Source organism: Colletotrichum godetiae (genome assembly GCF_030913485.1).
Source record: "Colletotrichum godetiae strain CBS 193.32 chromosome Unknown BDP55scaffold_98, whole genome shotgun sequence".
NCBI classification, from domain to species: domain Eukaryota; kingdom Fungi; phylum Ascomycota; class Sordariomycetes; order Glomerellales; family Glomerellaceae; genus Colletotrichum; species Colletotrichum godetiae.
Genome location: NW_026851346.1, coordinates 63,089 through 90,720, shown reverse-complemented (window position 1 = coordinate 90,720; position 27,632 = coordinate 63,089). Strand labels below are relative to the sequence as shown.

At 53.3% G+C, this 27,632-nt stretch overlaps 10 protein-coding genes and 1 non-coding gene across 11 annotated transcripts; 7 read left to right on the top strand and 4 right to left on the bottom strand.

Moving 5' to 3' along the window:
- Positions 1 to 458: 458 nt before the first annotated feature.
- BDP55DRAFT_686299 (oxidoreductase NAD-binding domain-containing protein) lies at positions 459 to 1,902 on the top strand. The gene is made up of 3 exons (XM_060576507.1): positions 459 to 806; positions 866 to 943; positions 1,003 to 1,902. The coding sequence occupies exons 1-3, from the start codon at positions 545 to 547 to the stop codon at positions 1,548 to 1,550; spliced, it is 888 nt and encodes a 295-aa protein (XP_060422038.1). The 5' UTR covers positions 459 to 544; the 3' UTR covers positions 1,551 to 1,902.
- Positions 1,830 to 1,902, top strand: BDP55DRAFT_t329. The gene has a single exon. It is a non-coding gene; the product is annotated as a tRNA-Lys (tRNA).
- A 2,022-nt stretch (positions 1,903 to 3,924) lies between these two features.
- BDP55DRAFT_686291 (uncharacterized protein) lies at positions 3,925 to 6,070 on the bottom strand. The gene has a single exon (XM_060576506.1). It carries the CDS (start codon positions 6,053 to 6,055, stop codon positions 4,274 to 4,276), a length of 1,782 nt encoding a protein of 593 aa, XP_060422037.1. The 5' UTR covers positions 6,056 to 6,070; the 3' UTR covers positions 3,925 to 4,273.
- A 4,476-nt stretch (positions 6,071 to 10,546) lies between these two features.
- BDP55DRAFT_442490 (uncharacterized protein) lies at positions 10,547 to 14,575 on the bottom strand. Its single transcript, XM_060567608.1, has 2 exons — positions 11,326 to 14,575; positions 10,547 to 11,273 (listed from the first exon to the last, which is right to left on the bottom strand). The coding sequence occupies exons 1-2, from the start codon at positions 14,285 to 14,287 to the stop codon at positions 10,579 to 10,581; spliced, it is 3,657 nt and encodes a 1,218-aa protein (XP_060422036.1). The 5' UTR covers positions 14,288 to 14,575; the 3' UTR covers positions 10,547 to 10,578.
- BDP55DRAFT_686287 (uncharacterized protein) lies at positions 14,245 to 15,028 on the bottom strand. Its single transcript, XM_060576505.1, has one exon. It carries the CDS (start codon positions 14,653 to 14,655, stop codon positions 14,284 to 14,286), a length of 372 nt encoding a protein of 123 aa, XP_060422035.1. The 5' UTR covers positions 14,656 to 15,028; the 3' UTR covers positions 14,245 to 14,283.
- Positions 15,029 to 15,830: 802 nt separating this feature from the next.
- BDP55DRAFT_638909 (uncharacterized protein) lies at positions 15,831 to 17,115 on the top strand (the record flags this gene model as incomplete). The annotated part of the gene is made up of 2 exons (XM_060573173.1): positions 15,831 to 16,716; positions 16,775 to 17,115. The coding sequence occupies 2 exons, from the start codon at positions 15,831 to 15,833 to the stop codon at positions 17,113 to 17,115; spliced, it is 1,227 nt and encodes a 408-aa protein (XP_060422034.1).
- Positions 17,116 to 17,365: 250 nt separating this feature from the next.
- Positions 17,366 to 18,923, bottom strand: BDP55DRAFT_638908 (major facilitator superfamily transporter sugar; the record flags this gene model as incomplete). Its single annotated transcript, XM_060573172.1, has 2 exons — positions 17,366 to 18,785; positions 18,850 to 18,923. 2 exons carry the CDS (start codon positions 18,921 to 18,923, stop codon positions 17,366 to 17,368), a joined length of 1,494 nt encoding a protein of 497 aa, XP_060422033.1.
- Positions 18,924 to 20,588: 1,665 nt separating this feature from the next.
- On the top strand, positions 20,589 to 22,291 carry BDP55DRAFT_442418 (uncharacterized protein). Its single transcript, XM_060567607.1, has 2 exons — positions 20,589 to 21,376; positions 21,436 to 22,291. The coding sequence occupies exons 1-2, from the start codon at positions 20,860 to 20,862 to the stop codon at positions 22,239 to 22,241; spliced, it is 1,323 nt and encodes a 440-aa protein (XP_060422032.1). The 5' UTR covers positions 20,589 to 20,859; the 3' UTR covers positions 22,242 to 22,291.
- Positions 22,292 to 22,884: 593 nt separating this feature from the next.
- On the top strand, positions 22,885 to 23,777 carry BDP55DRAFT_762020 (pectate lyase A; the record flags this gene model as incomplete). The annotated part of the gene is made up of 3 exons (XM_060580883.1): positions 22,885 to 23,142; positions 23,165 to 23,213; positions 23,352 to 23,777. 3 exons carry the CDS (start codon positions 22,885 to 22,887, stop codon positions 23,699 to 23,701), a joined length of 657 nt encoding a protein of 218 aa, XP_060422031.1. The 3' UTR covers positions 23,702 to 23,777.
- A 696-nt stretch (positions 23,778 to 24,473) lies between these two features.
- BDP55DRAFT_638905 (uncharacterized protein) lies at positions 24,474 to 25,604 on the top strand (the record flags this gene model as incomplete). The annotated part of the gene is made up of 1 exon (XM_060573171.1): positions 24,474 to 25,604. The coding sequence occupies one exon, from the start codon at positions 24,474 to 24,476 to the stop codon at positions 25,602 to 25,604; it is 1,131 nt and encodes a 376-aa protein (XP_060422030.1).
- Positions 25,605 to 26,747: 1,143 nt separating this feature from the next.
- On the top strand, positions 26,748 to 27,531 carry BDP55DRAFT_567684 (necrosis inducing protein; the record flags this gene model as incomplete). The annotated part of the gene is made up of 2 exons (XM_060570611.1): positions 26,748 to 26,980; positions 27,033 to 27,531. 2 exons carry the CDS (start codon positions 26,748 to 26,750, stop codon positions 27,529 to 27,531), a joined length of 732 nt encoding a protein of 243 aa, XP_060422029.1.
- Positions 27,532 to 27,632: the final 101 nt, after the last annotated feature.

The window sequence follows — 27,632 nt, the reverse complement described above, 5'->3', positions numbered from 1 at the left end:
GAGGTAGAGTTTACCGCAACAGAGTGGCTCGTAACACTGCATGTCGAAAGCTCATCGCTTTATGACAGCCTTTGGAATGGATAGCCTGCCCACCCCAACATAGAAGCTAGTCGAGTGACCACCCCACGCCGCAGCAGATGAGGCGCGAATGAACAGAGAGGAACAATTTCCTTTACGCATACTTGCGCTTGTTAGTCCCTGCGTGTTGGAATACGAGAACCACTGTTCATTCCGTTCCTGATGGCCCAACTTGGCAAACGCGGGCTGGGGCTGACATCGTCCGATCGGTCACGGACTTTTTGGGGATGACCGAAATCATACCGGCTGTTAGACCCCACCACCGGTACTTTCCCCAACCCGCCTCGGTCCCGAGCCCGCCCGACCAATGCTCCCAAGCCCCCTACGTCAGCTTCAGCATCCTTTTTAAACTACTGTCGCCCTACAGCATTCCGTAGCTTAGCTAGCAGTGTTTTGTTTACATCAATTTGCATCAGTGCACCACCACGCATACGTCTTTACACATATTATCACCATTCAATTGAAAATGGCATCACTGACATTACGCCGCGTTCGACCGGCGACCATCGCGGCTACCGTCGCAGCGGGAGGCATTGGTCTGGCGGCCTACTCGAGGTTGTTTGTGAACAGCGCGTCTGCCGAGTCTGGGGCGCCGCCAAAGGTGTTTGGTGCGGGGCCCGCGTTTGTGTCACTTGCGTTGGAGAGCTCGGAGGATGTGAACCACAACACCAAGCGATTGCGGTTCAAGCTACCACAGAGGGAGGCGGTCAGTGGTCTTTCATTGACCTGTGAGTGTTCGCGATCACCCGACTTGTAGGGAAAAGAGTGTGCTGATGTTCGAGAACAGCTGCTGTCCTGACCATGGCATGGCCTGAGGGCAGGTGGCTTCCCGTCGCGAGGCCTTACACGCCCGTGCAGCCTCTGGGTAAGAACACCAAAGGCCTCCCCTTGTACTCGAGACATCAATGCTAATTAACCAAAAAGACGACACCGGCTATCTCGAGCTCATGGTGAAGAAGTACCCAGACGGCAAGCAGAGCACTCACATCCACTCCCTCACACCAGGTCAAAAGCTTCTCTTCGCCCTCGCCATAAAGGGCCACCAATGGAAGCCCAACAGCTATCAACACATTACCCTCATCGCCGGCGGTGCGGGTATCACGCCGATATACCAACTAGCACAGGGCATCCTCCGCAACCCGGAGGACAAGACGGCCATCACGCTCGTCTTTGGCGTCAACTCGGACCAAGACGTGCTGCTCAAAGAGGAATTTGAAAAGTTTGAAAAGGAATTCCCCGGCAGGTTCAAGGCTGTGTATACGGTTAGCAATCCCGTAGCGAATTCGCCGTATCGAAAGGGGTATGTGACGAAGCAGTTGCTGGAGGAGGTCGGCGCGGTGCCGAAGAAGGAGGATACAAAGGTGTTTGTGTGTGGTCCGCCGGCCATGGAGGCGGCTCTTGTGGGGAAGAGAAGTGCACCTGGGGTTTTGCAGGAGTTGGGGTATCGGAAAGATCAGATTCACCAGTTCTAGAGAGGAATTCGGGCTACCTACATGTACATTACAGAAGCCATGGGGAAAGATTAACCAGATCAATTCTTTCAAAAGTTCCGGTCGCAATGTTGGCGCGAAAAAGAAAGAAAAAAAAGACCTGCAACACAAAAAACAAGGCTTCAATGAAGGAGAGCTCGGAATTTTTGCGCCCTCGACGCTGCGAAATAAGCCACCGCTGCGGCGGGAGAAAAGAACCAAAGAGTGAGAAGCCTACTGAAGTCCACAGCTCAGCTATTATTCCAAGAATTCAAATGACCCGCCTTGCTAGCTCAATCGGTAGAGCGTGAGACTCTTAATCTCAAGGTTGCGGGTTCGACCCCCGCGTGAGGCTCAAATCCTCACCGCGATTGGCAAAGCCACTCTTCGGGCTATTCTTTTTGCCTTTTTCACCTTTCCGAAAGACCACACCTCCCCCCCCCTGTGCGGTGGCGGTATGAATCGGAGGCCAGGTACCACATCCATCTTCAATCGGAGGAAATTTGCTTTTTGGAGAAGAGACTTTAGCGTCAAGGTGTAAAGAAGCGGAGAAGTCGTTGGTTGGGGTGCCTGGGTTACATGAGCATTAACCACCCACAAGTGCCTAAGGTTAGGTGTGCGGGCCACAATACGCTCGTGGCTGATGAGTCCAACTGATTGAACTCGGTGCCCTTCAATATTGCCGCGCCATATATCTTGCACTTGATGTAACAAAGATTATGTATATATGGCACTGCAATTTACTAGGCATCATTCGGTATTAATATCTTCCTGCGTTGCCTCCTATTGAAGTACATGATTATTTTCAACTCACCTCCAACGGTGACCTCTCCGTAACCATGATTCGTTGACGTAATTCACCCGCCCCATAAAAAAGTTCTCCATCACTCACTCCCTGCAGCCAACTCCAAGCATATCAGATCACCCTTCCTCCCTGCCCCATCGACCAATTGTCATCATAACCACAGTCGTAAGCTTCACACGTAATCTGCTCACTCTATCTCGTGAAACTAAAGTACCATCGGAAGCACAGATGGAGAAATTCGGCCTCGCAGCAGCGCATTCGGGCGCGATAAACCACATCCACGCCATTCACTTCGGTCCCGCTGCCGTGGACGTCGTCAGGGAGATCCGACTGGCTGTTACTGTTGTCGTCATCGGCTGGGTTGCTGTTACTGGAATCAGGACGGTCTTCAATCGGGATAGGCGATGAGGAGGGGTATCTGGCTGAGGAAGAGCTAAGTTGGACAGAGGGAGACGGGGTTGCGAGGAGGAATGCAACCCGTCGCTAAAGGTCGGATGTCAGAGGGTGAGGCCAGTCGAATGTGTCTCTAAACAGCGTAAACAGTTGTTATTTGTACAACAGTGGGATATTTGACCATCTCAGTTCCTTTCTAGGTATCTGTATCTGTATAAACAACCAAACAAACAAACACACGTCATTGTCATTTTCCACCGTTCCAGAACCCCTCCTCACGTGAGGCCAGAATAACCCCCCCCCCCCCAGCCCTAATTCAGCACGACACCAATCTCAACTTCAACCGATGGCTTCCAAAGCAAGGACCCTATTCAGACCAAGCTACGCCGGCGGAAAGTGCAGAAACCTCATACAGCACCAAGCCCCCGTTCCCGTCGCGCATGCCTGCGCGCCAGCACCCGTGTCGTTGGCCTTTTTGGTCCATCCTTCAGGGCATGCGCCATCGCAGATTGCCTGACAGATTTCGGCGTCGGGATCTGCTGTCGCGGAGTCTATGTCTTCTGGTTAGAGGAGAAAGCATCCGTTATATTGAGCCCATCTGTTCAATTTCGTGTTGAGATCAGGAGAAGTTGGAGGGAATGGCCTACCGAGTGGGACAGCTAGTGCCATGGTCACGAGGCTCAAGAATACGAACGCAGTAGTTTTCATCTTTGATAAGGAGTTACTCTGTGGTGTTTGTATCGTGATTGAACCGGTTCATGGTGAGATTCCAATATTAAGAAGGCGACGGGACGATGGCTAGTAGACAGCTGCGTACTTGATGTTGAAATAGGGTACTAATCATTTTCAGGGGCAGATACGATGGTTGGTGAAACATGGGACCATCAAAGAAAAGACACCTGCGGATAGTAATGTAATTATAGAGTAAGAAAAAGATAAATAAAGCAATTAGTCCCTGAAACTCGCATGAATTAAACAACGGTCTCGGGTTGGACCGGGCGGGCGGGAGGCCTTTGTTCACGATCCAGCCTCATCCTTGTTTGCGCGGCGCGCTTACTAGTTGAGTTTGCGGCACAGGACGACGTTTGAAACTTCAAATACCGCGCGCTCACATTCAGTCCCGCGGAAATCAGAGAGTCTATTGGGGCAGCTATTAGTCTCCCCTGAACGCCAGTGGACTTCAACTTGTCATCGCAGATCGAGGTTTGAGGGTGTAGGAGAGATTGTTGAACTTGAAAGTGGTTATGATTACAAGCATCTAAACAGCTTGCATCCGTACTATGAAAGAACGCCTCGTCATCAACTCGTGAAAGTCTCTCGTCTCAGCTCCTAAATCATTGTAAACACATATCCCATGTTTCCCATCATCCAGTCATGATATATTCCCAGTCATCCCATAAGAGCCCATTATTTTTATGTACCCATATTCACCCACCATAAGAGCGTCTGGAACCAGCCCGAGCGACTCTTTTCAAAACGCCAAGATAAAAGCAGACGGGAAAATAATTCCAAAAAGGAAAGACACCACTCAGCAAGCACCATACCGCACACCTCTCTTACCCAACTCCTTCCTACCAATGGGGTCCTCGGGGAGAACCCAGCCTCTCGCCCTCTTGGCCTCGCGCTTCTCAGCCAACTGCGGCTTGGGCATCCAATCATCCCTAGGCAATGCCTTGCGTCTGGTACCCTCAGCAGGCGCACCAATCTCCGTCTTCCAGTGCGCGACGGCACCGCGGCCCTGCTGCTGAGGCGCGTCATCGCCGGCCATCATGCAGAGACCCCAGAGCGCGAGGCACGCAGTCAACGGGATCTCGCCGACCTCACAGTCAGCATCGTCAGCGACGGCGGCAAGCTGGACGGAAGTGACTTCGAGGTGACCAAAGTGGGGGACGGACTCGCTGCCGTTGCGGACGATGACGAGCTCAATCTCGGTGAGGATGAAGCCGTAGCGGCACGAGTGCTCGCGCATGGCGTGGTGCAGGGCAGCGAGGCCGCGGAGGTACTCGACGCGCTTGATGTTGCCCTCGACGCGCATGCCGGTGTTGAAGCGATCAAAGGAGCGGACGAGGCCGACGACGCGGGCGGTGGGCTTGCCGCCGAAGATTGTGGCCGCGGAGGCGGGCTCGCCGGCGGGAGAGGCGGTGAAGAGGAGTTCGGGCTGCTTTGCGGTGGCGGATGGGGCGGGAGCGGAGAGCTGCATGGGTCTGTGGGAAGAGATGGCGAGCGCAGCGTTGAGCTTGGGGAGGTAGTGGGAAGCGTAGATGCTGTGAAGAGCGGCTCCGGTCTCTGGGTGGCGAGCGGTCGGAGCAGGGTTGGGGAGAAGAGGGGCCGGGACGGGGCAGTTGAGGAGAGCGGCGGCACCGGGAAGAGAGAGGACGGAAGAAGCGTTGAAGGTGGTCCAGGGGCGAATTTGGCGGACGTCCCACCAGAAGTGCTTGGTATTGGGGTCCCGGAGAGGGAACGAGATGGTGCGCACCAGCGAAGGGGCGGGGTTAGATCCGGTGAGGTAGGTCATGAGAGTGGTGCTCGGGGTAGGGTCCGGGGTGGCAGCGGCAGAGAGGCTGAGAGGAGAAGGCGCCCGAGGAGTGTAGGAGGGGAACATGTATGCCTCTGATGGTTGCTGAGGAGCAGGAGTGGGGACGTATGAGGGCATCTGACGATAGGTCGGGAAGCCAAATTTCTCGAGCGTGACACCCTCAAGGCTGCAGGTCGACGCGCGGCGAGATTGCAGGTCATCGGCAAAGATAACGGGAGAGCAGAGGAGGGATGAGGGAGTCTGCTCCTCGGGCTGGCTGCAGTAGGAGGAGGGCATGTTCCATGTGAGAGTCTCCGGGTTGGTGAAGCTGCGTGTGTGAGCCGGGCGAAAGACGGCGGTGGTGGTGGGAGCCATGGGGGTTGCCCGTCTGGGAATCGGGGCGCGGGGCTTCGGTGAGGCCTTGGTGCGCTTGGGAGGCGACTCGATGGCTTGGTCCTGGGAGCGGATCTTGGGGAGCAAGAGAGGGCCGTGTTGGCGGATCGGGGGTGAGGCGCGAGACGGTGTTGTCATACGAGTGCTCACCGAGTCCGGTGTGGAGTCTGCGGCAGAGATGAAAGAGTAGACGGAGCCATTTGAGCGGGAGCGGTTGTGGCCCGGGTTGTGGTGGTAGGGGAGGTCGAGGAGAGAAGAGTCGAAGGAGAAACTCGGCGGCGTCGAGGGCTCGCACGAGGGGAAGATGAAGTCGAAGGACATATCCGCTGCCAGACTGGGGGATGATGTGTTAGTGGGGGTGTAAGTGAGGCGAGGAGCAGGGGGCATCTCATACGTGGACATTGTGTGACTGTGAGATGGTTGGATTATGGGATTATGAGGTGTTTCGTGACAGAGAGGAGGCCAGCTCCAGGAGTCCTTTCGGCGTTTGAGAATTTGCGTTGCGATGGGGAAAGTAGACGGGGTTGCTGTGAAGCAGGGACGAGGTGGCCGCGTTCAACGAGACCAGGGCGTTCCGAGAGATCTAAGTGTATAACTTTTGTGTTTTGGAATCCAGATAATGCGAGTTATAGTAAACAAACAAGAGCGATTTGATAACAACTTCAGATTGAGACGAGGATGAGAGGACGAGAGTGGAAAGGAGACGAGGAGACGACGAGATGAGGATGGAGAGAGAAGGGGCCAACAGAAAGGGACAGTAGGCGCGGGAGGGGAGGGCATCTTTATCCTCGGGTTTGAAGCTCGTAGCCCAATGGATGTGGTGGTGGTGATGCGGCGCGCGACTGACGGCCGACTGGAGCGAGGGCGTGTGGTCTTCGCCCCGGCCCCAGCCTTGGACTGACCGCAGGTCGTCGGGTCCAAGTCTGGGTCTCTAGACCCATGGAGTGACGGGGGGGAGAGCAGTAGTACAACGCAACGGTGGGTTGAACTGCGAGCATCCGGCTTGGGGGTTGTAGTCTGTAGATGCCAGGGTCCCTTGGACGGATCGTGGGCCGAGACCAGACGACTGATGAATGATGGATACGTATTCTCGATTACGTAGTGACGATAGAGTGTATCCCATGTTTAGGTGGAGGTAGAGAAAAACTGCTGTCTATCGTCTGACCCCGGCAAGATACAAAAGAAGACGGAAAACAGGGTAGCTTGGAGCTACTGCAGATGGAAGGGAAAAAAAGGGTGGACTCGTCGATGAAATGCTGCATCTTGGGCTGCATGCTGGGAATGCAGAGGTGAGGTCGGCCCACTAGGGCGCTGAGAGAGCTAGAAATCTGAAACACGGGGTCAAGTATATGAAGGTTTAGCCCACTTGGAAGTACATTGGCGCCGCAGAGATGCAGAAGAAGAACTTGAAGCTGTTCGTTGAGTTTGGCCGGGTTGAGGTGAGGTGGTGAGGTGAGGTGAGGTGTATCAGTCGGGGTCTCTCTGATTTGGCCGTCGACGTTCTTTCTGGGTACGTACCTAGGTCGATATTTCAATGTGGATCCCTTTGAGGCGGAGCCTGCGGGAAGTTCGCTCGCTTATTTGCATGCGCACTGTCCATGTGACGTTAAGGCTCACCACAATACAGTGTGTAATCAATTATCAGAAACGGTACGTACAGAAAGACTGTGAGGAAGTGTCGACCACTCACCGTCCACGACAGCTATCTTGCATCAACTGCTCTTTCCTTGGTTTCCACCTTCGTACCTTTGCAACCCCTGCAAGGCGTCTATACCCACGGAGTACGTAGACTGTGACTCATTTTTAGACACATGGCAGTTCGGTCGTGCATTAGCTCATCTTTTCTCCACTCCGCTAGCTTTGCTTCTTAGCGTCCCCCACAGCAGAACGGGCGGAAGTGGGACGAACGCAACACAAACATCAACACCACTTCCTTTCCTCTCACCCTCCAGGCGTAGACGCGCTCGTGTGGTGTACGACGATCATTCGACGCGATGTCATGCATCGTCGTGACATGCGATGCGATGCGATGCGATGCCATGCCTTCTTTTGGTCTCGCTCTGGTTTCGCGTCGTGACTGAGTTCATCACGACTCGGTCGCGAGGGCATTCCCGACTCGTATACCACACTCCTCGCAAGGACGTGCCAGCACATCTCGCAGTCCGCACCGCTTCGACCGTCCTATTCAGTATTCAGTCAGATTTTCTCGTCATCAATACGCCGACCGCCTCATTTCCGCGACCTGGCTTCCGGGGTCGAGTACCACCACCTAAGCCTCGCCCACCTGAGCTCCCAGACACCTTGGGTCCATATCCTCTCGCAATCATATGAGCCGAGCGGCAACTGAGATTACCGGCGGCTGTCGCATCATGCTGTCTCTCCCACTAAGACACCAGAAGCCCTCTCTCGCTCCAGAGGCCCTCTCCCAGTGTTACCATCCGGCGTCAAGGTGCGCGCGGAAATTGGCACCGTACAAGAAAAGAAACAGCCGAACCCCACGTTACTCTTCCCGAAACAGCCGCTCGCTCAAAAAGCCTCCGCTCCCCTTAACCGCCCGGGCGGCTACGGCTAGCAATGACGACCACCACGGTCCACCCCCGATTACGGACGGCGCTTAACACAGTTCAAGGCCCAGAGTCTCAAATCTCACTTCGCTTTCAGCTTCATCCGGGAACCGGTGGGCCTCGAGAACGGGCTCCAGGAAGAGGCAGCCGTCTTGCCTGATTACCAGTCTCATCCTCTTACACGAACCCCCTCACCTCACCTTACACACAAAGGTACTCAGATGCCTGACCGACCCTCAGCCTCGATGGCCCCGAGGTCGGGCCTGCTGAAAATGCCGATTTGAAATTTGAAGCTGGCCATTATGGCCCTCTGCTTATGTCCGGATCATGCCGTAGCCGCGCATGTCTCGGTGATCTCGGTGAGCTCAGAAGGCGGGCATTATACGCCTCGCAGTACAACCGCCCTCTGCAACGTCGATTTAGAGTAGTACGTCTTGAACCCAAAGAGGCGCATCATCTTCAGTCTACCTCGTGATCTGTTTCCCCTTCCTCGAGATGTCGAAAACGACGAGGATGCGACAGGCATGATCATCGCTGGCCCATCTCTCCTCTATGATTCGCATGACCCCTCAAGCAAAGCATCCCTCGGCTATCGTCCCCCTCAGTCGATGTAGTACGACTCTACTCCTCACCAGATGAGAAAACGGGAGACACGGTATTGCGCAACGATTGCACAGCCGCACTCCAGCGCTTAACATCATCCCTCCTTCTTCAAGCGCCACACCCAAGATCCAGTCAGCATCCAAAGTCTGCCCTTCGCTTCACCTCCTTCCCGCTTCGCTCCCGTGGCCCATGCTCCTTCCTCCCTCTTTGGTTCAAAAGGAAGGTAAGACAGAGTCCGTGCTCCTTCCTTTCCCAGACGCGGTGTCCCTGCCCTGGTCCGTGCCACCCTTTGTCATCCATCGCCAGTTTCCTCCCTCCTCCGAGTCCTCCCTCCTGCTCACCCCCGCCTCGCCATGCCATTGGCTCCCAACCACGCGCCCGCACCACCCAATCTCGACGCGCCGCAGATCCCGTCCACGACTGCCCACGACTGCCCACGACTCCCACAACCTCCACGGTCTGTTCAACCCTGCCAGAAGATCCCCATCCGTCGCCCGTTCATCGCTCGTGAGTGTCCACGACTCCACTGCCCGTGTCAACCCCGGTCCAGGACCCGGCATCCAATCGGGTTCCCAAAGCACCCAAAAACCCGTGTCCCGACCGCTTCATTGGCCCAGCCGTCCTCCCGGGATGTTTCACGACCGCCTTTTTGTTTCTCGATTCAATGGCCCTCCCGTCGTCGTTGCTCTTTAGTTTCTCTTTCGGACTCTTCGTCTCTTCACCTCCTTCTAGCGAGCCTTGTCCTCCCCCCCCCTCGGCTCGGTAGCTTGTGTAGCTCCATTTTCCTAGCCTTGCCATGCATGATGGTTGCTCTTGGCCTTTTGGAACCATTGCAAGGAAGAGTGACTCACATCTTTGCTGTTCATCGACGGTGGATCTTCTTCCACTAGGAAAATCCGAAAAACGCATCAACGACATGGGGTTTTTTTGGAGGATCTTTTTGCTCTCCCAACGATTCTAGCAAGGGCATGTTGGCAAAACTTTGAGAACTTTTTACTACGACCCCGGCAGTTCGGGTCGGTGTACTTTGAAGCTCCACGAAGCCTGCCCGGGAAAATCGGGGAGGCTGGGGTCCAACAAGACCACACTCTGCATTATCTGCCATGGCATCACCAAATCGACGCCACTTCATTACCAACACCATGCGCATGCGGGACCTTGAATATTGTTGACCTTGTCAAGGTAGGTAGGTATCCTCATGTATCCATTGTCTATTTGTCCCCCCAGCTCTCAAGAGGAGGGGACCTTAAACCCCCTTCAAAGGAGACCCCGTCTATCCCAAGCCCACGCCGAGGACGCCAAAAGGGTATCCGTCAAATGAAACGAAAAAAAGGACAAGTGTCTCTCTACCTTGCTACACCAAAGGAGAATAAAAAAGGTACAGGTTTGAGAAGAGTAGGTAGTGTAAGAGAGGACCAGGAGGGAGAAAATGTTTCAACTTTTCAACGACAGGTTGTGTGTTTCCATGCAGGTGATGTGGTCTGCATCCCAGACTTGACACCCACCCACCCCTTCTTCGTCAGCTGCAGTCATCTGCTGCGACGGACGGACTGGACTGATCATCCGCCCCACGCCACAACCATCCAGTCACAGCCACCGCTGAGTCCCAGACGCGTCCAACTTCCGCATACAACGCGTCGGTCCTTGGTGTTGAAGGGCAAGGAAAGCGAAGTCCACACCATCCATCCTGGGTAGGCAGACGGCAGTCGACGTAGTCGCAGCATTGCCCCATACAAAAGGAAACCAGGGCTAGGCTCTCTAGTATCCCACACCATTCGCCACCACGTCGCCCATTCTCGTGCTCCCACTGCTGGCACCCTCACCTGCATCTCTCCCCATCCCCTCGTGCGTCGATTGACTCATACTCGACCGCCCTGAAACGTTTGCCAATGCCGCCTCGAGATCCGCCTTTCCTTCCCGCAGCCTCCGAAGTGTCCTCATCATCCCGTCCAGCCGGAGTCGCTCCTGGATCACCATGCCTTTGGCGAATTCCTTGATCGCTCGTCGCCCCATCTTCTCGTGCAGGTCTTGCCACCCGGCTAATTCCCCAGCCACTACTTGTTGCGAGTATCGAAGTTCTCGACCGAGGTCGTCCACCTGCTCTTGTGACTGGCGGGCTTTCTCTTCCCTCTCCTCGTTGAGACGTTGTCGCGTATCATCCAGCAAACCAAGAGGCCACCTTGTCGATCTCGTGAGCGAGTTGTAGTTCCGCTCCACGGCCTTACGCGCAGCTGATATCTGCGTGATTTGTGCAGGTGGCCTCGACAGAGCCGACAGCAGGGCTTGGATCGTCGATTGCGATGCCAGGAACGTTGAGTGGAAGATCCCGTAGGGATTCGACTGCATCGGTACAAGTGTACGGACATAAGACTCCATTGCCGTGATGTATGCAGGCGGAAGGAACGGCAACGTTGAAACAGCGCGGTGCAGAAGGACTGATGCGTCGTGGAGATCTGCTCTCGTTAGTTCAGACCATGGCCATCCTGTCACTGGGAACAAACGTACCTGAAGCAACGATGGCGATGGAATTGACCCTTCTTGCCACGCTCTTAGTCGAGTAATTGACACTCCGCACCATCTCCCTAGCATGATCGACAAATTGCTCGACCTCTCGCACATCTTTGACGGGCTCGTACTCTTCCCGCACTTTCTCGGCTCGCGTCTCGGCCTTCAGATTACTCCTTTGCTCCATCATACCAAGCTGGATATCAGGCACCAGGAAGAATTCCCAGAGCATCTCGTGCGTTGCGAAAGTCGGGTGATTAAGCATGATCTTGAGGAACCAGTCGGCCCGAGTCTGAATATCCCGTAGCACTGCTCTAGACGGCTTTGAGGGTATCTGAAAAGGCGACCGCACGCCTGCCACCGCCGGGATCCAGGAGGCCGGATTCTCCAGCGCGAGCAGGTTGCCGAGGTGCTCAAAATCAGACAGATTCCTGCGGCTCGTTGTGACAGTGTAGCTCATGTGGTCGGCGGGGGCGGCCGATTTCAAGACCAGCCGAATGGTCGCATCTTCAACAAAAAATGCTCTCACGACACCGGTGATACGGGCATCCGTACCAGGGGGCATGCTGAAGAGTGCCAAGTCATCAATCTTATTCCTGATGTCGTCATCTTTGGCCAATTCAACGGCCGTCAGGCTCCGGATTTCTCGGGCTGCGACATCGACGCGTGCATCCACATATAACGTTCTGACCATGTCTAGTCTGCCATATTTGCTGGCAACCATCAATGGTGTGAACTTCTTCTCGTTCGTGGCGTTGACATCGACATCGCATTGCTGGAGCACTCTGAGTGCCAGCTGCGGGTCATTGACAATGTGAAGCAGAGTGTTCCCCTTGGCGTCCACATGATCGTCAATGTGCAGCGGAAGCCCGTCGCGCTGCGCTTCCGTGGCCGCATCAAGGCCGGCATCCACCATTTCGCGGTAATGGACATGGTCATACGACCTGCAAAGTGCAAAAAGCGGCGTCTGCCCATTCTTGTCTTTTTGCCGCCAGGGGACTAATCTCCCGATCCGAGAAATTAGAAACGGTGCGTGGAACAGGTAATGCGCACAACTGCGCCCCCAAATGTCTTGCTGAGCAAAATACTCAGTGAGGCGCTCTCTTGCCGCCAGCCTCGAAATGAAGTCGAGAATAATGTTGATCAGCTCTGTATGTCCCAGCTGAACCGCAGCGCTAAACAGCGTCGTGTCTTCGTTGTTTATGTCGTCCAAAATGACAGAAAGAGGGTAGTACTCGCTCAACGTCAGCAAGTACCGCATAATGTCGGCCCTTTCGTTTTGCACAGCCATCATCAGGATTGACTCGCCGAAGGAGTTGTGTGTCTGCGACAATCGATCAATTGTGACATCACCCTCGAGCACACTTCCAATAGTTCCATTGCTGGTCGCCCTGGAGTGATATGAGATCTCCGAGCCGCTAGACATGCTTCGTGTGTCCATGGCAACTCTCTTGACCTTTCGAGGGGGCGGGGGCAGCGGGAAGTCAATCTCACTGCCGTCATCCTCAGACTGGAACGGGAAAACGTGGCTCAGGCCAGAGCCTGATGAGAAGCGATCCGAGATCGTAACCGCTGTTGATGACCTCCTCGAGGCAGACCCGTTGGTAAAGCTCCAGCTGTGAGAAGGGCGTCGACTTGATTCTGGTGAATCATAAAGGTCGTCATCGAGAACGGCGTTCTCGTCTGGTTCCATAATCTTCTTCAAATCGTCGAGGCTTCCATTGCTAGTGGCATTCCATAGCGCTTTGTTTCGTCGGCTGGCTCTCCGCAATCCAGCCGAGTCGAGTGCAAGGTAAGCGAGGACAGCTTCGAAAGTGCTCAGTGCATATCCCATCTCGCCGTTGTCGACGTCGTCGATGAAGATGAAGTGACGGATGTAGATGAGTCGAGCGTGCAAGTGCCGAACTTGCGCCCGTATGACCACGAAGAGCAACAATGAGACGAGTGTATCCGCATTGACTGTTAGCGTGGGCTTTTCGGTCGAAGAGGCTGCCTGCGCCCGTGAAGACTCCGTCAGATGCGTGACGAGCTTCATGGTCGATAGGAGTAGATCGAGCATCTCTTGTGGGCTCATGGCATTCGCTGTCTTCTTGAACTCCTCCACGGCCAGACCAAGCTGTATTGTCAACTCGTGCTTCCCTCGCGAGCCACCTTCTATAGAGATGCCGAGCTGTGACAGGTCGATGAATTCCATCTGCCGAATCTTGGCCTCCAACTCGAGGTCATACGGTCGTTTTGATGCACTAAGTCGCGGAAATAGGAGGTGATGCGTGTTCTCGGTGACGTATCTTTCGATGAGCCTTTCAACCAGAGGTCCCGTAAGATCGGTCGTAGCGCCGAGCATCGAGAGTTGCTGCTTGTCAACTCCCTGGAACAAGTCGATGGCGGCTGTCACCGCGGTTTCCAATGAAGCTCTCATCACATCTTCGTCGTCCTCGGCGTAAAAGTTTTCCGTCACGGGCAGGCCGTTAGTCAGCCCGTTGGGCCGCCTCGCTGCTGACATGCTGTTGGACCGCGCCTTCCTCATTGCCGTAGTGATAGGTCCGTCGGGCTCGGGGTCGGGTATGCGTAACGCCGAAGGGGGCGGCGGAAGCGGCCGCTCGAAGACGGTCGTAAATTCTCGAAACAGCTTTTCTAATCCGGGCTGCATTTGTCGCGCAATAATGGGGAAATGGTTGAGGAGATCGTGGAAGCTCTTGATATCCTTCTTTCGTGGAAGCATCGCACCTTCGCCATTCTCCGCAGCCGCCGCCTGGCTCTGTTCGAGAGCTCTCCTCCTCGCCATTCCCTCTACCAATATGGCAGGCTCGATCTTGGTCTCCTCCCATACCCCCACTAGTGGTCGCGAGATGTAGTAAATCAGCCATTGGCGGGGCTCGAGGAGGTCGGGATACCATGTCGAATCGTTAAGCAATTGCGCTTGCGCGAGCGACTTGAAGCCTGTGATATACTTGTCAGTCATTGTTGGCTCAGGATTGCATTTTCAGGCGCACCTTTGTTACTGTAGACGTGTGTATCTTTGATGACAACTGTGCGACCATTGATGGTCTGATACTGCTTCGCCTTGCCCCTCAGCTCCCGCAGGTTTTGCGCCGCATCCTTCCCGCCCGCAGCAGAGGCGGTATTTGCGGCGGGAATCCGAAGCACATGGCTAGCTAGAAACTCTTCCGAGGTGATGAGCTCATGGAAGGTCGAGCCGCTCTCGACTTCGCGACATGTGAGGAGAACATCGGTGGTCGGGACCAGGAGGATGTGGTGATGTACCGGGGTACACTGTGAGGGTAGGGAGCTTCGGAAGAAGGCAGCGAGGAATGGATTTAGGGGTTGCATTCATTCGACTGGCGCTGGACGTCCTCGGCCAGCTTGCCCGGCCGGGGAAGCCAGGATTGCAGGGGAAAGGTGAGTAGGTGGTTGAGGATCGCGGAATTCGGAAGCACGGAGATGCCGGGGGATCGACGGGCAAGAGGCGGAATGAAGGCTGGAAATAGGATCGCTGGGTATCGTTTAATGTCGCTGAGATGCAAGATGTTCGTCGGCGGTCATGGAAAAGACGCGAAACTGGTTTGCGGTCGGTGAGGCAGGTGGGAAATGGTTCGTGATGGAAAGGTAAGTTGGTAGTGGTGGTTGCGATTCCCCTGGACAGATAGCAGTGGAAGGTGTTGAAGCTCTGGTGTGGGCCAGGCAAGCCAGGCACTGACCTCACTCAGGCCGCACGTCCCACTCCCAATGGGCTGCCACGGCCAGGGGGCACCGTGGTCCGATTCAGCGCTGAAGACCGGGAGGTTCGCTGCCAGCCTGCCGTCCCCACACTGCCGAGGCGGGACGCTCTGATTTGCTGGGGAACAGACGGAAGCCCAACGGAATGCGGAGAAAAAGGATCTCCGAAGATACCACTGAAGCGGGCGCTCTCCCGGCCCAGGTACCTTAACCTTATCTTATCAGTCCCCACACGATGAGAAGCGAGCGTCTTCTCTAAGGTAGGTACGGGAACCTGGAGTTTCCAGACACCAGCCACATCTTCTCGGGCGGCGTCAAAGCCTCCACTTGATAACTTGTAGAGGAAAGAAGACATGCCTTTGTTGGAAGGCAGACCTTCCAATCAATGACGAAGACTCAACAAGGGTCACCTAAGCGATCCCCGCCGCAATAGCTCACTGGGCAGTTGTCGGCATGGTTGCCTATCGCGTACATGCATACGATGCAGGAGGCCGTCAATTTGGAGAATCGGGCTACGGAGGGGTTTGAGCTAACTTCAGATCGTAAATAAGACGTGTCACCACCATTCGAGCGCTCATAACTCTAGACTCAGTATGAAAGTCATCAGACAATTCCCCCCTTGTTCTTGGATGAGGTAAAGTTTTCGTTTGTGCTTTACCTCAAAACCGATACTCAGATGGTGTTGTTCGAGGATCTCCATCCGAATGACAATATCGTTTACAGCCTGTTACACCGACGACAACACATACCAGCCCTCAACACAAGACAATAGGCAGGAAGTCTTCAATATGGCGGACAACACTGACTCCCATACCCCTAAGCGCAACAGCAATGGCTGTGTGCGATTCACACCAGCCCCTTCACAGGGGGATGCTATATCAGCTCTAAAGAAAATCCCGCGATACCTCTTCAGAGTCCATACACCAAGCACGTCAGGTGAAACATCACTAGAATCTGTCGTGTCAAGAGCCGCTCTCTGTGGTCACTGTCGAGCTGACAACGACATCTTCTCGATGCCCCCCGGCGAAGCGGCCGAGATGCTCAACTGCCACCTCCGCGGGTGGGCCAGAGACGGAGACAACCTCATGTCTTGGACAAGCTCGTTGCTTTTCGCTCTTCAATATGCCCTGTATCGCAGCATCTTGCCCAAAGGTGGGCCATATAACGACCGGTTCGATATTTGGATCTATGTTTTGGACACAAGACTTCTCCCTGAGGGTTCATTCATCCCTGACGTTGCTCTCCTTGACGCATTTACTGGCGAAGATTCAGGACGTACATACAATCTATCTAACATGCGACGTTTGCGCCGAGAAACGTCCTACAACTTTGGCGAGTATCTGTGCCAAGGGAAGTTGTTGATTGAGGGTGCATCTTCTTCAGCCTCTCTTGGAAGCATCATCTATCACGGCCTTTTCAGGCTCTGTCCCGAGCTAGGGGTACCGAATAAGAATTTTGAACTGGCAAAAAGGGTGTGCAGGCTTCGCATTGAATGCTTCGCTTCCCCAACGCCGACGACCAAGGCCGACTTCCGTTTTGCCAGCACTATCGCGCAAGGATGTTTCGGAGAGGAAGACCAATGGGCACTTCCAATGACGGCTGCATTTCTTTCATTGCGAAAGCGACTGATTAATGATGTTGTCATAGTTGGTGGCTTCAAGGCCCTCTTCTCAGGTATGTTAATCAACGCATAGTCGCCCAGGGGGAGGGAACTGACGGGTCATTGTGATAGACCAGGAGATTTGTAAACATGACCTCGATACACTCAAGACCTATCAACTTGATACGCACCCGGAAACTCACCAATTCTCCAAGATCGCTCAAGATATTCACAGTGACTACTTAACGAGAGTTCTGGATTCCGTCCTCGCCACCGCCACCAAGTTATCGCGTGAGTATAGTGGTGCTTCATTTCAGCGTGGTTCAGTCTGGCTAACACATCCTAGTGGTATCTTTTTGACGCTCATATTCTCATCCGGTCTTCGGGGACCAAGTACCATGTACGTCGAATCGACCCAGAGTCAAGGGTTCTGGAAAAAGGATTTGCTTACCTTGGCCTTCCTGTTCACTTAGTGAGGCCCGGATAGCCATGGGGAAAATAGGTCATTGACGAGGACGGACAGATCCAATTAATTGGCTGGACCCGCCTCTGACTGGTATTCTAGCCTCTTTTGGTGGTAAATCCTATTCTGTTTGTATGATTCAATTAGAAGTAAATACTTCCAACCAGGTCTCAGTTAGATTGGTCGTCTTTGCGCGCAGGACGTAGTGGCCCCATGCAAAGAAATCCCGTTGCTTCTGTCCCCCGACATTCATTCAGACGCTACAGCCTCTCAGAACTGCTGAATACCTCTGTTGTCGTCGTCCACGTCACCTTCTTATCAGGCTTGCCCGACTTGCGCTCAATGTACGCCGCCTCAATGGCCTCTAGACTCTGGCTCTTCGTCTCCGTCATCCAAACCGCGCAGACGATAACGCTGACAAGCGTACATCCGCCGTAAAAGAAGTACGTCCCAGAAGACGAAACAGCAAGGAACGGCGGCGCAGTCAATGCAACAACAAAGTTAGTCAGCCAGTTGGCCGCCTGCCCCAGCGCTGCGCCGCTAGACCTCGTTTCGCGCGGGAGGCTCTCAACCAAAAAAGCCTTGATACAGATCGCCCAGGTTCCGTTGAAGACGACGGCGAAGACGTATATAGATGCAATCACCACCCACCGTCCAACGCCACCGTCGAGGCGCACCTGGTTGGCGGCGTACATTGACCCCATCAGGAACATGAGAATTGCGATGCCCGCCCCGCCGACGATGGTGCAGGTCCGACGACCCCAATTGTCTGTGAAGATGGCACCCAGGATGGTGACACCCATGATCACTAAAGCCAAGATCCCCGAAGCGAGGAATGTGGTCTCCTCTGAGAGACCTGATTGTTGGAACAGTAGGGGGGCGTAGTACAGGATCCCGTCAATGAAGCTGGTCTGCTGTGCGACCATCAAGAAGCAGCCAAAGGCGGTGCGGGAGCGGAAGGGCGTGGACAGAGCTTTCCGGAAGTCTTGGAGCGTCGCTCGGATGGTGTCCATCATGCTCATGTCTGATGGATGTACCGCCGCCGCCGCTGCTTCCTGGCCGCCCTTATGCGCCAGCATCTCCCGCTGTTCTTCCTCGCTAATACCAAGCTGAGTAAAGATTAGTCTAGCCTTGTCGATTTGCCCCTTGGCCATCAACCATCGAGGCGACTGAGGCACAAAAAGCGTCGTTGCAGCCAGACCGAAGCCCAAGATGGCTTCAACTGCCAGCGGCACCCTCCACGACGCCGAAGAATCCGCTATACGACGCGTGCCGTAGCAGATAAAGTATCCCATGGACAATCCCACCGTCAGCATAAACTGGGAAAAAGCAACCCAGAAGCCTCGCGTCTTGGCAGGTGTGATTTCGCAGATCTGCACGGCAACGGTGCTGACGAAGAGTCCCGTCCCGAGACCCTTCACGGCGCGGCCGGCGATGAACATTGCGAGGTGGACGGCGCCGCACTCGATAGCAGCCCCGAGACCGAAAACGACGGCGCCGGTTGAGATCATGGCGACCCGGCCGAGTTGGTCGGCTAGAATGCCTGCGAGGAGGGCGCTGATTGTGCCGGTGATGAGGAGGGTTGAGACGATTGCGCCGTGGACGATGGCAGAGAAGTTGCCGAAGGAGGTCTTGAAGGTCTCCATTGCCGTTATTGGGCCTATGCTGCCAGTATCAAGCCTATAAGGCAAACGTTAAGTAAATGAACTGGTTGAGATACAGGAGATCTTCCAGATAGACTTACCCCCAAAGCATCAGGCAGGCTCCTGTCGCTATAGACGCCCTGGCATACAGTGGCAGCATCTTGAAAAGTCGCATTGTGATCGAGGCTCAAGATCTAAAAACGATGGTGGATGAGATGAGATATCTGTAGCATGGAACGGAGAGCGAGCCGTAGCTGTCCTTGCTGAGAACACTCGAAAGGTTCTTATACTGACTTGGTGGCTGTATCTGTCGTGCTCATCTTGATATCATGCTATTCTCCTTTCGGGCATGAAGCCCACCGGGTTTGCCATCTGGACGAAAAATCTTAGATAGCCCGCAGGCGGACATGGTAATTGGGCTTTCACAAAGTCGTCCTCGTGGAAAGTCCGTTGTCCCACGTCGTGGGCTATGCAGTTCACTGACAATTGCTCGGCTGAGTTGCCATCATGCAAGTTCTGTCCGTTGAGGGTTCTAGACTTCGCTCGATGTTGGACTCGTGGAGTCTAGCTGTTCGTTGTCTGGGACCAATCGGCAAAATTTCCAGTCGAGGTGGGGAGAGTCGGTCCGTTCTGCGCCACCTGCAGTAAGTGTGAGACCCTTCTGGTGGTTGGAGTACGAAGGTAACTTTGCCGAGTGCCTAACTTTGACTTGGGAGATTACCGTACATACCCGACATCTTTCAAAAAGATAGATTGTCTGTCTGCTTCACATTAGTGGCGTAATCACAGCAGACTTGCTCTCGTGCGAATGTCGCCTTGTCGCTGTCAGACTGGAGGTATGTGTGATCTTTACCCTGCCCTGCGGTTAATACTTCAAGCGCTTCTTCTCTGAAGTGGCTCTAACTTGGTGGGCGAAGGGTACAATCTGCTGACGATAACGCTAATCACTAGAGCTGACGGAAAGTGGCAGCAATGAACACTGATCCTAATTAGTAGTCTGTCAGCCCACACAAATACACAAAAGGTAGCCCCTCCTTTTCATGTTCCACCGGGACCGTCCGCCGGAAATGTTTCCTCTCGTACTTGACGCTCTCGGATCTATGCCCTTTTGCTGTGTTGTCTCTTTGCCATTTCGCCTGAATCGCTGCTTGCCCTCCAGCGTACGACTGAAACGGGAGTTCTTAAACCAACGTTGAGTAAAGCCGGGCCGACATTTCTTCTCGGACCCTGCACGGACTGGGCTGTCGGCATCATGCGCTCGCATCATGGGTGGTGAGTTACTACCTTCAGTCGGAAATGAACATTTTCCTGACAAATGATACAAATAGCTTGACATGCCGACAGCGGAAACTGAAATGCAATGAGGCAAGGCCGGCCTGCGGGCCATGTACCAAGTCCAATCGCGAGTGCATCTTCTCACAAGACACCAAGTTTCGTTATTATGATCACGGCCTTCTTGATCGAGGACAGGAGAAGTCTGCTACTGGTTGTGATTTCATCGAGAATCTGTTCGAAGAAGACCAGGTTTGGCTCGGTGTTCCGCACAAACGTGTGTTGACGTATGTCTAGGATCTAGCAATGTTGCCGCTAACTACGTGTAACTGATTCAGTTATCTTCGTGAATATCAAGAACCCACTCGAGGCAAAAGACGACATTTTCGATGAAGGTTTTGCTTTGCAGCATGGCAGTCACAGTACTGGAGCAGAACCATTTGGTGGATGGGACAACACGCAGTCAACACCCAACACTCGCGATATGGACAGTGAGGTAGTTCCGGCTTACATATCGCAGATGCAAGGAACTTTTGAACTCTCTCAACAGTCAATTGGAGATCTGCGAGTGAGTAGTGGTGCGGAGAGTAGCAGATCCATCACTCCATCCATTCGAGACGATGCTCTCAACTTATTAGTTCTCAAGCCATTAACAGTTCATGCAAATGATGACGAAGATTTCGACGAGAATGACAACGACGATGACTCAGAGGCAAATGTAGTAGCTCTAAAGCTTCTGAGGCATTTTAGAGAAGGACCTGGGCAATGGTAAGGCCTTTTCTCTTCAAAAACCCCTACCCTGAAGCTGTACAGCCACCAGCTGAAATGTAGGCGATAGGATGGATCTCTTTGATACGTCTGCACATTTCTCATGCAAGATACCGATACGAGCAACCACTCGACCGCTTCTAAAATCAGCAATCTGCGCCCTCGCAGCAAAACACTTATCGCGCACACAGTTGAGCGACAGAGAAACCCGAGAGACCCGTAGCGTGAGAACTTCTGAGGCTTTCTCGGCTACGACAAACCCCGACTGGCAATACCACGCTGTCCGACACTACCACCGAGCCATCAAAGGTTTAAAACATGCCATTACTCTCGCTGGAGCAAGCGATGATGCGCGAGATAGAGAGGCTAGCGATCGAAACGAGGATGCCTTTGCTGCAGTTGCCATACTCTGTATGTATGAACTGATGAACGCCCCGGGGAACGCGTGGAAAGCGCACCTCACGGCTCTGTCTCTGTACTCTGCCCTGGACGGCACTATGAACGGATCTTCTCCGATCTCGATACCACGGTCCAAGACCAAGGGGCCGATATTTTGGAGCCTAGCGAGGCAAGACTTCCTGTGTGCTTGTAAGCATATCATGAAATCACTTACGGGGCCAAACGGCTGACTGATCCCCCGCCGAAAGTCATCAGCGAAACTCAAACGCGTCTTAATCTAGACCACATTCGTCTTTGGCAAAACTTTGGCCTCGCCGCGGACGAACACAATCTTTTACTTCCCTTTAGCCCTTTTTCGATGGCCGATATCCGCTCCTCAACCAACGTGGAAGAAGACTCGAAAAGCAACGAGCTCTTGTGGCTCATGGGCAAGATAGTGAACTACACCACCCACGGTGACGGCGTCCATCCGGAAGACTACTCTAGACCTACGGGCCAGCGCTTGTCGCTCGGCTTGACGCAGGAACTCCTCCTTCAACGGTGGACGAAGCTTGAAGTCGAATTACAGGAGTGGTACGAGAGCCTACCGCCGACCTTCGCGCCCAGCGGCCGGACAAGGCTTTCAAGTCGTCTTCGGAACTTGGGTAAGAGTGACGCGGATATGGGCATGGAGAGGGTCTGGTACGACATCCCCATGTGCGCGTCGACGATGCAAAGCTACCATATGGCTCGGGTTATTTTGCTGGTGAACCGACCCCAAGAATCTACGGCCATACGATCGAATGTGTCGGCGCGTCTGCGATCGTATCGGTTCATCCAAAAAGAGGTTCTGCGCCATTGTAAGGAGATTTGCGGCATCAGTCTCGCGGATCCAACTGACGCGGTGCGTGTTCACTCTGTCCAGCCGCTTTTCGTGGCAGGGCGAGCATTTTATACGCAGCCAGAGCAGGAACTGGTTCTGGAGCTGCTCTCTGGTATAGAGACGGAGCTAGGATGGGCTACAAATCATCAGAGGCGGAAGTTAATTGACGAGTGGAAGGTGAATGATGAATGACTTTAGATCGATAATTACAGACCCTAATGGAATTAGAAAGATGCCACTGTTTCCCCGATTTGCCTGAATGACCCGAGAAGCACCATATCCAACGTCCCAACTAAATTACATGGACAACTTGTTTTCGCAAGGTGGATGGCATACTGATCGACAGCCAAGATTTCAGGACGTGAGCATGGCTTGGCACTGGTCTAATTAGACAAGCATCCGATATATGCTGCCTCATAAGCGGATTTCCATGTTCAGATAATCCACCAAGGAGGGATGAGAATTAGACATCCGTGATTCCATTACTGGGGAAATTCACAAGTTGACTGAATGGTGTGGTTTAGCCACGAATCAATTGCTGCTCTATCGTGGCCTCATACATACCTCCGTGGGTTCCACGGAGTCTGACATGGCAGTATGCTAGATTTCAATGTTCTGCAGTGGCTTGCTAAGCCCGACTTCTTCAATTTAACAACTTCTCAAAAAGTTGTAACAAGCCTGGGTCTCACTGGGCGGAGTGCCGACAGAAATCTTGGGTGTTAGAGTCCACTTGGCATCTACATGTATAAGTATCACAAGGAAAGTCCTGCATGCGAGGTAAACGAGCTTCCCTCGATCAAACTTGACCTGCATATCCCATGAACTATTTTTCATAATGTTCATCTTTCAGATCATGTCAGCGGCAGTTCTTGCCAGCCTTGTCGCCGGCCAGACACTCAACATCCCTAGCCGGAGCGGCTCCATCATATCGCTAACGGCACCTAGTGTTATATCCGGATCCAGGGATTTCGGCAATAAGGAGTACGATCGCGGAAGATCATGTAATACCGACGTTGAGACCTCCGGCGGACATCCCGTCTTCGTACTTGAAAACGGCGCCGCCATCAGCAACGTCATTATTGGTGCCGGCCAGGTCGAAGGGATTCACTTCAAAGGTGCGTGCATGCACGCTGAAGAATGTTTGGTTCCGCCAGGCTTGTGAAGGTAAGATGCTTTCTCCATAAATTGGACTGTGACAACGGGGGAGTGATTTCCAAGTTTCGAGGGAATTTAGGCTTAATCCGTTATGATATCATAGATGCATTGTTCTCAACGGTAATGGTGATATTCTCGTCGAGGGAGGTGGCGTCCGTGGCGGTGCCGGCAACCGGATCTCGCACTTGGGCCGAGGAACAGCCACAGTCAAAGACTTCACTGCCGCCAACGTCAATCGGCTTTACCGCTCATGCACCAACCCTGCAAACAATGGTGGCCCGATAAATCTGGCTGTGACCAACTTAAAGGCCAATAATGTCAAATTGCTCACCGGCATCAACTCGAACTTTGGAGACATTGCCACAGTATGTGGCTCCTGCGGTGCCAGCATCACCGAGGTCTGCCAGGAGTATAAGGGGGTCGAGAAGGGCCAGGAGAGTCCCAAGGCCGCCACGACTACACACTACAAGGGTCAAACGATCCTAGATGTATGCTAGGGAGAATTTTAACTTACCGATAGTCATGGATGCGAAATCCATCTAGACGGATGTGGAATCTGCGCCGGATAGCTGATGTCTCATTTGCCTTCGTACGGCCAAGATTCCTCATAAGTGATCTTAGTATCTAAAGTCAGTATTCAGCTCTCTGTAAGGAATCTGACTCGCCTGAGCGGATAGGGCCGTTGGCTATGACTTGAATCTAGGGACCGGCTTTCGTCACACATGGAAGATGCTTGGCATAGCTGCTTGGAACTTTTCCATCTCCATTTACGAGTTGCTTGAGATCTTTCACAATCTCGAATCCAAACGACCCGGAACATTGTCATGTAGCCGATACGAGCCATTGGGCAAGGCCTTGCAGCACGATCGCAGCCCCTGGTGTAGAAGGCGGTTCTCCGCGGTATGGATTCCAGAGTGAACTGATTACTTTTAGTCCGTACAGCTACAGTGCAGTTGCTGTGCTGTAGTATGACGGATGTTGGGGCTGGTATCGTTCGCGGGGAAATGCGGAGAAGCCGACGTAGATTCGAGGATCTCAATTCTTCCGCCGTACTCAGAATGTAGACCTGCGCGATTCGGATAGATCTACGACGAGCCGAGATTCAAGTCTGTCGATCTGAGAGAATTGCCAAACGGCTGCGGAACGAAAAGTCGCGCATACAAGAGTCACTTGTCTTGCACTTTTCCCAGTCTTGGGGCTTACCAACTTCTAGACTTAGTTCAGTCAGATTGGCAGTGTAATCAACAAAAGGTGCAACTTTACTGAAACATGCAAGCTCTTTCAGGCCTGCTTTTATTTGGCTACTCCTTTGGTCTCGTGGTCGGAGCTTATGGATGCCAAACAGATGATGACTGTAGTCTGAACGGCATTTGCGGACAAGACTCAGCCTGTATCTGTGACAAAGGGTGGCGTTCCGGCGACTGCAGCGAGCTGGATTTGCAGCCAGTTGAGCGTTGGACGGGGTACAACCACACGAACGCAACAGGATCAGGTTTCTACAAGGAGGGCGCCGGAAACTCTTCCTGGGGAGGCCACATCATCCAAGACCGCGCAGACAAGGGCCTCTTTCATCTCATTACGTCGCAAATGTCACACGGCTGTGGCCTCTCTGGCTGGCGGCCTTTCAGCACCATCATCAGAGCCGAGTCTCACACGGGGCCAAGAGGCCCGTACAACTACGCTCAAACATTGTTCAGCACTTTCCACCACAACCCGACAACTATTTGGAGCCAAGCCGATGAGAAGTTCTTGATTTACTTCATTGGCAAGGATGTCGAGGTCGGTGACGTCTGCAAGTCCCAGAAATGGAACAATACGATATCAGTTTCCTCGTCGCCGGATCTCAGAGAATGGACGACGCCCATTCCGCAAGTTATCAATGTCACGAATCCTGCACCGTGGCCGCTATGGACAGATCAGAATCCCACCCATGAAATTTTACTCGCCGTGGAGAAGAACAATATCTACCACGCAGACAACTTCTCTGCACCCCACGAACTTGTCGTCGAACCGCGAAACACGGAACGCAGTGAGGATCCATTCCTTTGGAGAGATAAACGAGGCCACTGGCATATTCTGGTCCACCACATGATCGATATTGCGGAAGGGAGAAAAGGGCCACGTGTTGGAGCGCATGCTTATGCTCGCAATTGGGAGGGCCCTTGGGCTTACAACAACAATACCCTGACTTACAACACGACTGTTGAGTTTACCGATGGTGTCAAGTTAGACTACTATCGCCGGGAGAGACCAAAGTTGTACTTCAGCGATGATGGGCAGATGACCCCGCTTTACCTGCTCAATGGAGTGCAGGAGTTCAATAAGTCGGGAAGCTATACCTTGATTCAACCGATTGGCAAAGAAGCAGAGGCTTTTGAAAGGAGTCTTGGGATAGATTGATATCGCGTGGTGCTTCTGCTTGATATTTACCCTACATGTAGTATTACTTGTTGCTAGCTGGAATTACTGCAGGAGATCTATTTCATCAAACTGCTTGAGAAGCAGAGTCGTCGAAGCCCCGGGAAATTGCTTGCTGTCAGGAAGGTCGCCACATCAAGGAGTCACATAGGTATTTCTCAAAGACCCATCACTTTGTGGCTCGGAAAACAGGGCGGTGCGTCAATGCTTCGATAGCATGACTAGCGACAAAGATAGACACCTTTAACCTTCTGGAGAACCACGCGAGAACCACGATGGTCAGGCGGACGGAGCCTTCTTGGCACGGACAACTCGGATCTCCTTGTGCTCCCAATGAAGGAAGCCACGGGATACTTGGCAGCCGCCCGGTAACAGATTAAGAGTTGTGGACCGAATTTGGCCGAAAGCGTGGCGAAGGCTGGGTTTTCAATCATGGACACGGGGAAGAGTGCAACCTTGTACTGACTCGGACAAATCCGACGGGCCCACCCAGAAAGCCGCAGCTAAATGAAGGTTCTCAGTCCGTCAGCCTGGGCGTCGCTAATTCTAGACATTGAACAGCTTCAACTGACATGTCAAGGTTCGGGTATAGAGCATGGTGTGGCAAGCAATAAGCCCTGCGGGAATCGCAGGTAATCAGCCTCGGTTCCGGTTTGGCGACTTTGGAAGTCAGATCACCTCAACCTCATTTGACTGATGCCAAAAGGTAGCATTGGCTGATCTCTCGATAGCACCAGTGGTTCGTCTCATTTGTCATGACCCCTGCGTTTTGTAGTCTTCGGACCCGATCAGGTATCCGAACGCCGCGTGCTTGCTGCGGACCTGCAGTGAGGATTAACTCATGCGATTCTTCAATCCACTGGGATTTGGATCTGGTCTAGCCCAATTTTGACCCTTTTTAAGGTCGAGCCAGTTTGAAAAGCCGCTCGTTTCCCTGTCCTTGTTGGTGTTTCTGCCATCTTACTCCCATTAACTTCATTTCACTAGACATCCTAGACGGCAAACAGGGAAGCAGGTCTTCATTCTCATCGCTCTTTCACACTATTCATTCGTTACTGGTATGTTGGTATGCTCGAGAGGTTTAGGTACTTTGACTAACAATGATCTACAGTTATTCATTCCACTATGCGTTCCACGATCCTCCTTCCTTTCCTCAGCCTCGTGAGCAGTGCTTTTGCCGCTCCCGTTGCAACTGTTCTGGATCTTCGCGGAGAAGTTGGTCACGACGCTCTCAGCCCTCTCACACAGAAAGTTCAGGACAATGCTGTCGGTAAAGCCATCGCACGATTCAACCCGCTCCTTCACATCGCTCATGGTTGCCAACCATACACGGCTGTTGATGATGCCGGAGACACGAGGTTTGTGGCCAACAAATGCTTCAAATTGATATTTGTCTAATGATTAAACTAGTGGTGGCCTGAAGCCAAGCGGCAGCTCCAGCGGAGGCTGTAAAGACACTAGCAAGGGCCAGACTTACGCCAGAGGCACGTGGCACAACGACAAGTATGCCATCCTGTACGCATGGTACTTCCCTAAAGACATGCCAAACGACGGTGTGTCCACTGGCTCGCATAGACATGACTGGGAGAGTGTGGTGGTCTGGCTCAACAACCCCTCCGTTGCGGACCCGATGATCCTGGGTGCAGCGGCTTCGGGCCATGGCGACTACAAGAAGTCAACGGACCCGCAACGCGAGGGTGAAAGCGTGAAGGTGGAGTACTTCACGCAACTGTTGCTGAACCATGAGCTTCAATTCACTGCTACTGTCGGCAAGACATACCCAGTCCTTGATTGGGACGCTATGTCGACGAACATGCAAACTGCTCTTAACAACACCGACTTTGGCAGTGCCAACGTGCCTTTCAAGGATGAGAACTTTACCGAGAATCTCGATAAGGCTTCTATCTAGGAGGTATTATCAACTTCAGTCAAGCTGACAACTTGAACAATGGTTGAATGCCCGATTCTTGTGTCTATATTCACTCTCATGATGTAAATAGTTCGCTCGGT

Coding starts and splice junctions, on each gene's coding strand:
- BDP55DRAFT_686299 (XM_060576507.1), top strand. CDS start 545: ATGGCATCACTGACATTACGCCGCGTTCGACCGGCGACCATCGCGGCT. Junction 807..865: donor CAGTGGTCTTTCATTGACCT/GTGAGTGTTCGC, acceptor GTTCGAGAACAG/CTGCTGTCCTGACCATGGCA. Junction 944..1,002: donor CACGCCCGTGCAGCCTCTGG/GTAAGAACACCA, acceptor TTAACCAAAAAG/ACGACACCGGCTATCTCGAG.
- BDP55DRAFT_686291 (XM_060576506.1), bottom strand. CDS start 6,055: ATGTCCACGTATGAGATGCCCCCTGCTCCTCGCCTCACTTACACCCCC.
- BDP55DRAFT_442490 (XM_060567608.1), bottom strand. CDS start 14,287: ATGACTGACAAGTATATCACAGGCTTCAAGTCGCTCGCGCAAGCGCAA. Junction 11,274..11,325: donor CATCGCCATCGTTGCTTCAG/GTACGTTTGTTC, acceptor TAACGAGAGCAG/ATCTCCACGACGCATCAGTC.
- BDP55DRAFT_686287 (XM_060576505.1), bottom strand. CDS start 14,655: ATGCAACCCCTAAATCCATTCCTCGCTGCCTTCTTCCGAAGCTCCCTA.
- BDP55DRAFT_442418 (XM_060567607.1), top strand. CDS start 20,860: ATGGATCTCTTTGATACGTCTGCACATTTCTCATGCAAGATACCGATA. Junction 21,377..21,435: donor GCAAGACTTCCTGTGTGCTT/GTAAGCATATCA, acceptor CCCCGCCGAAAG/TCATCAGCGAAACTCAAACG.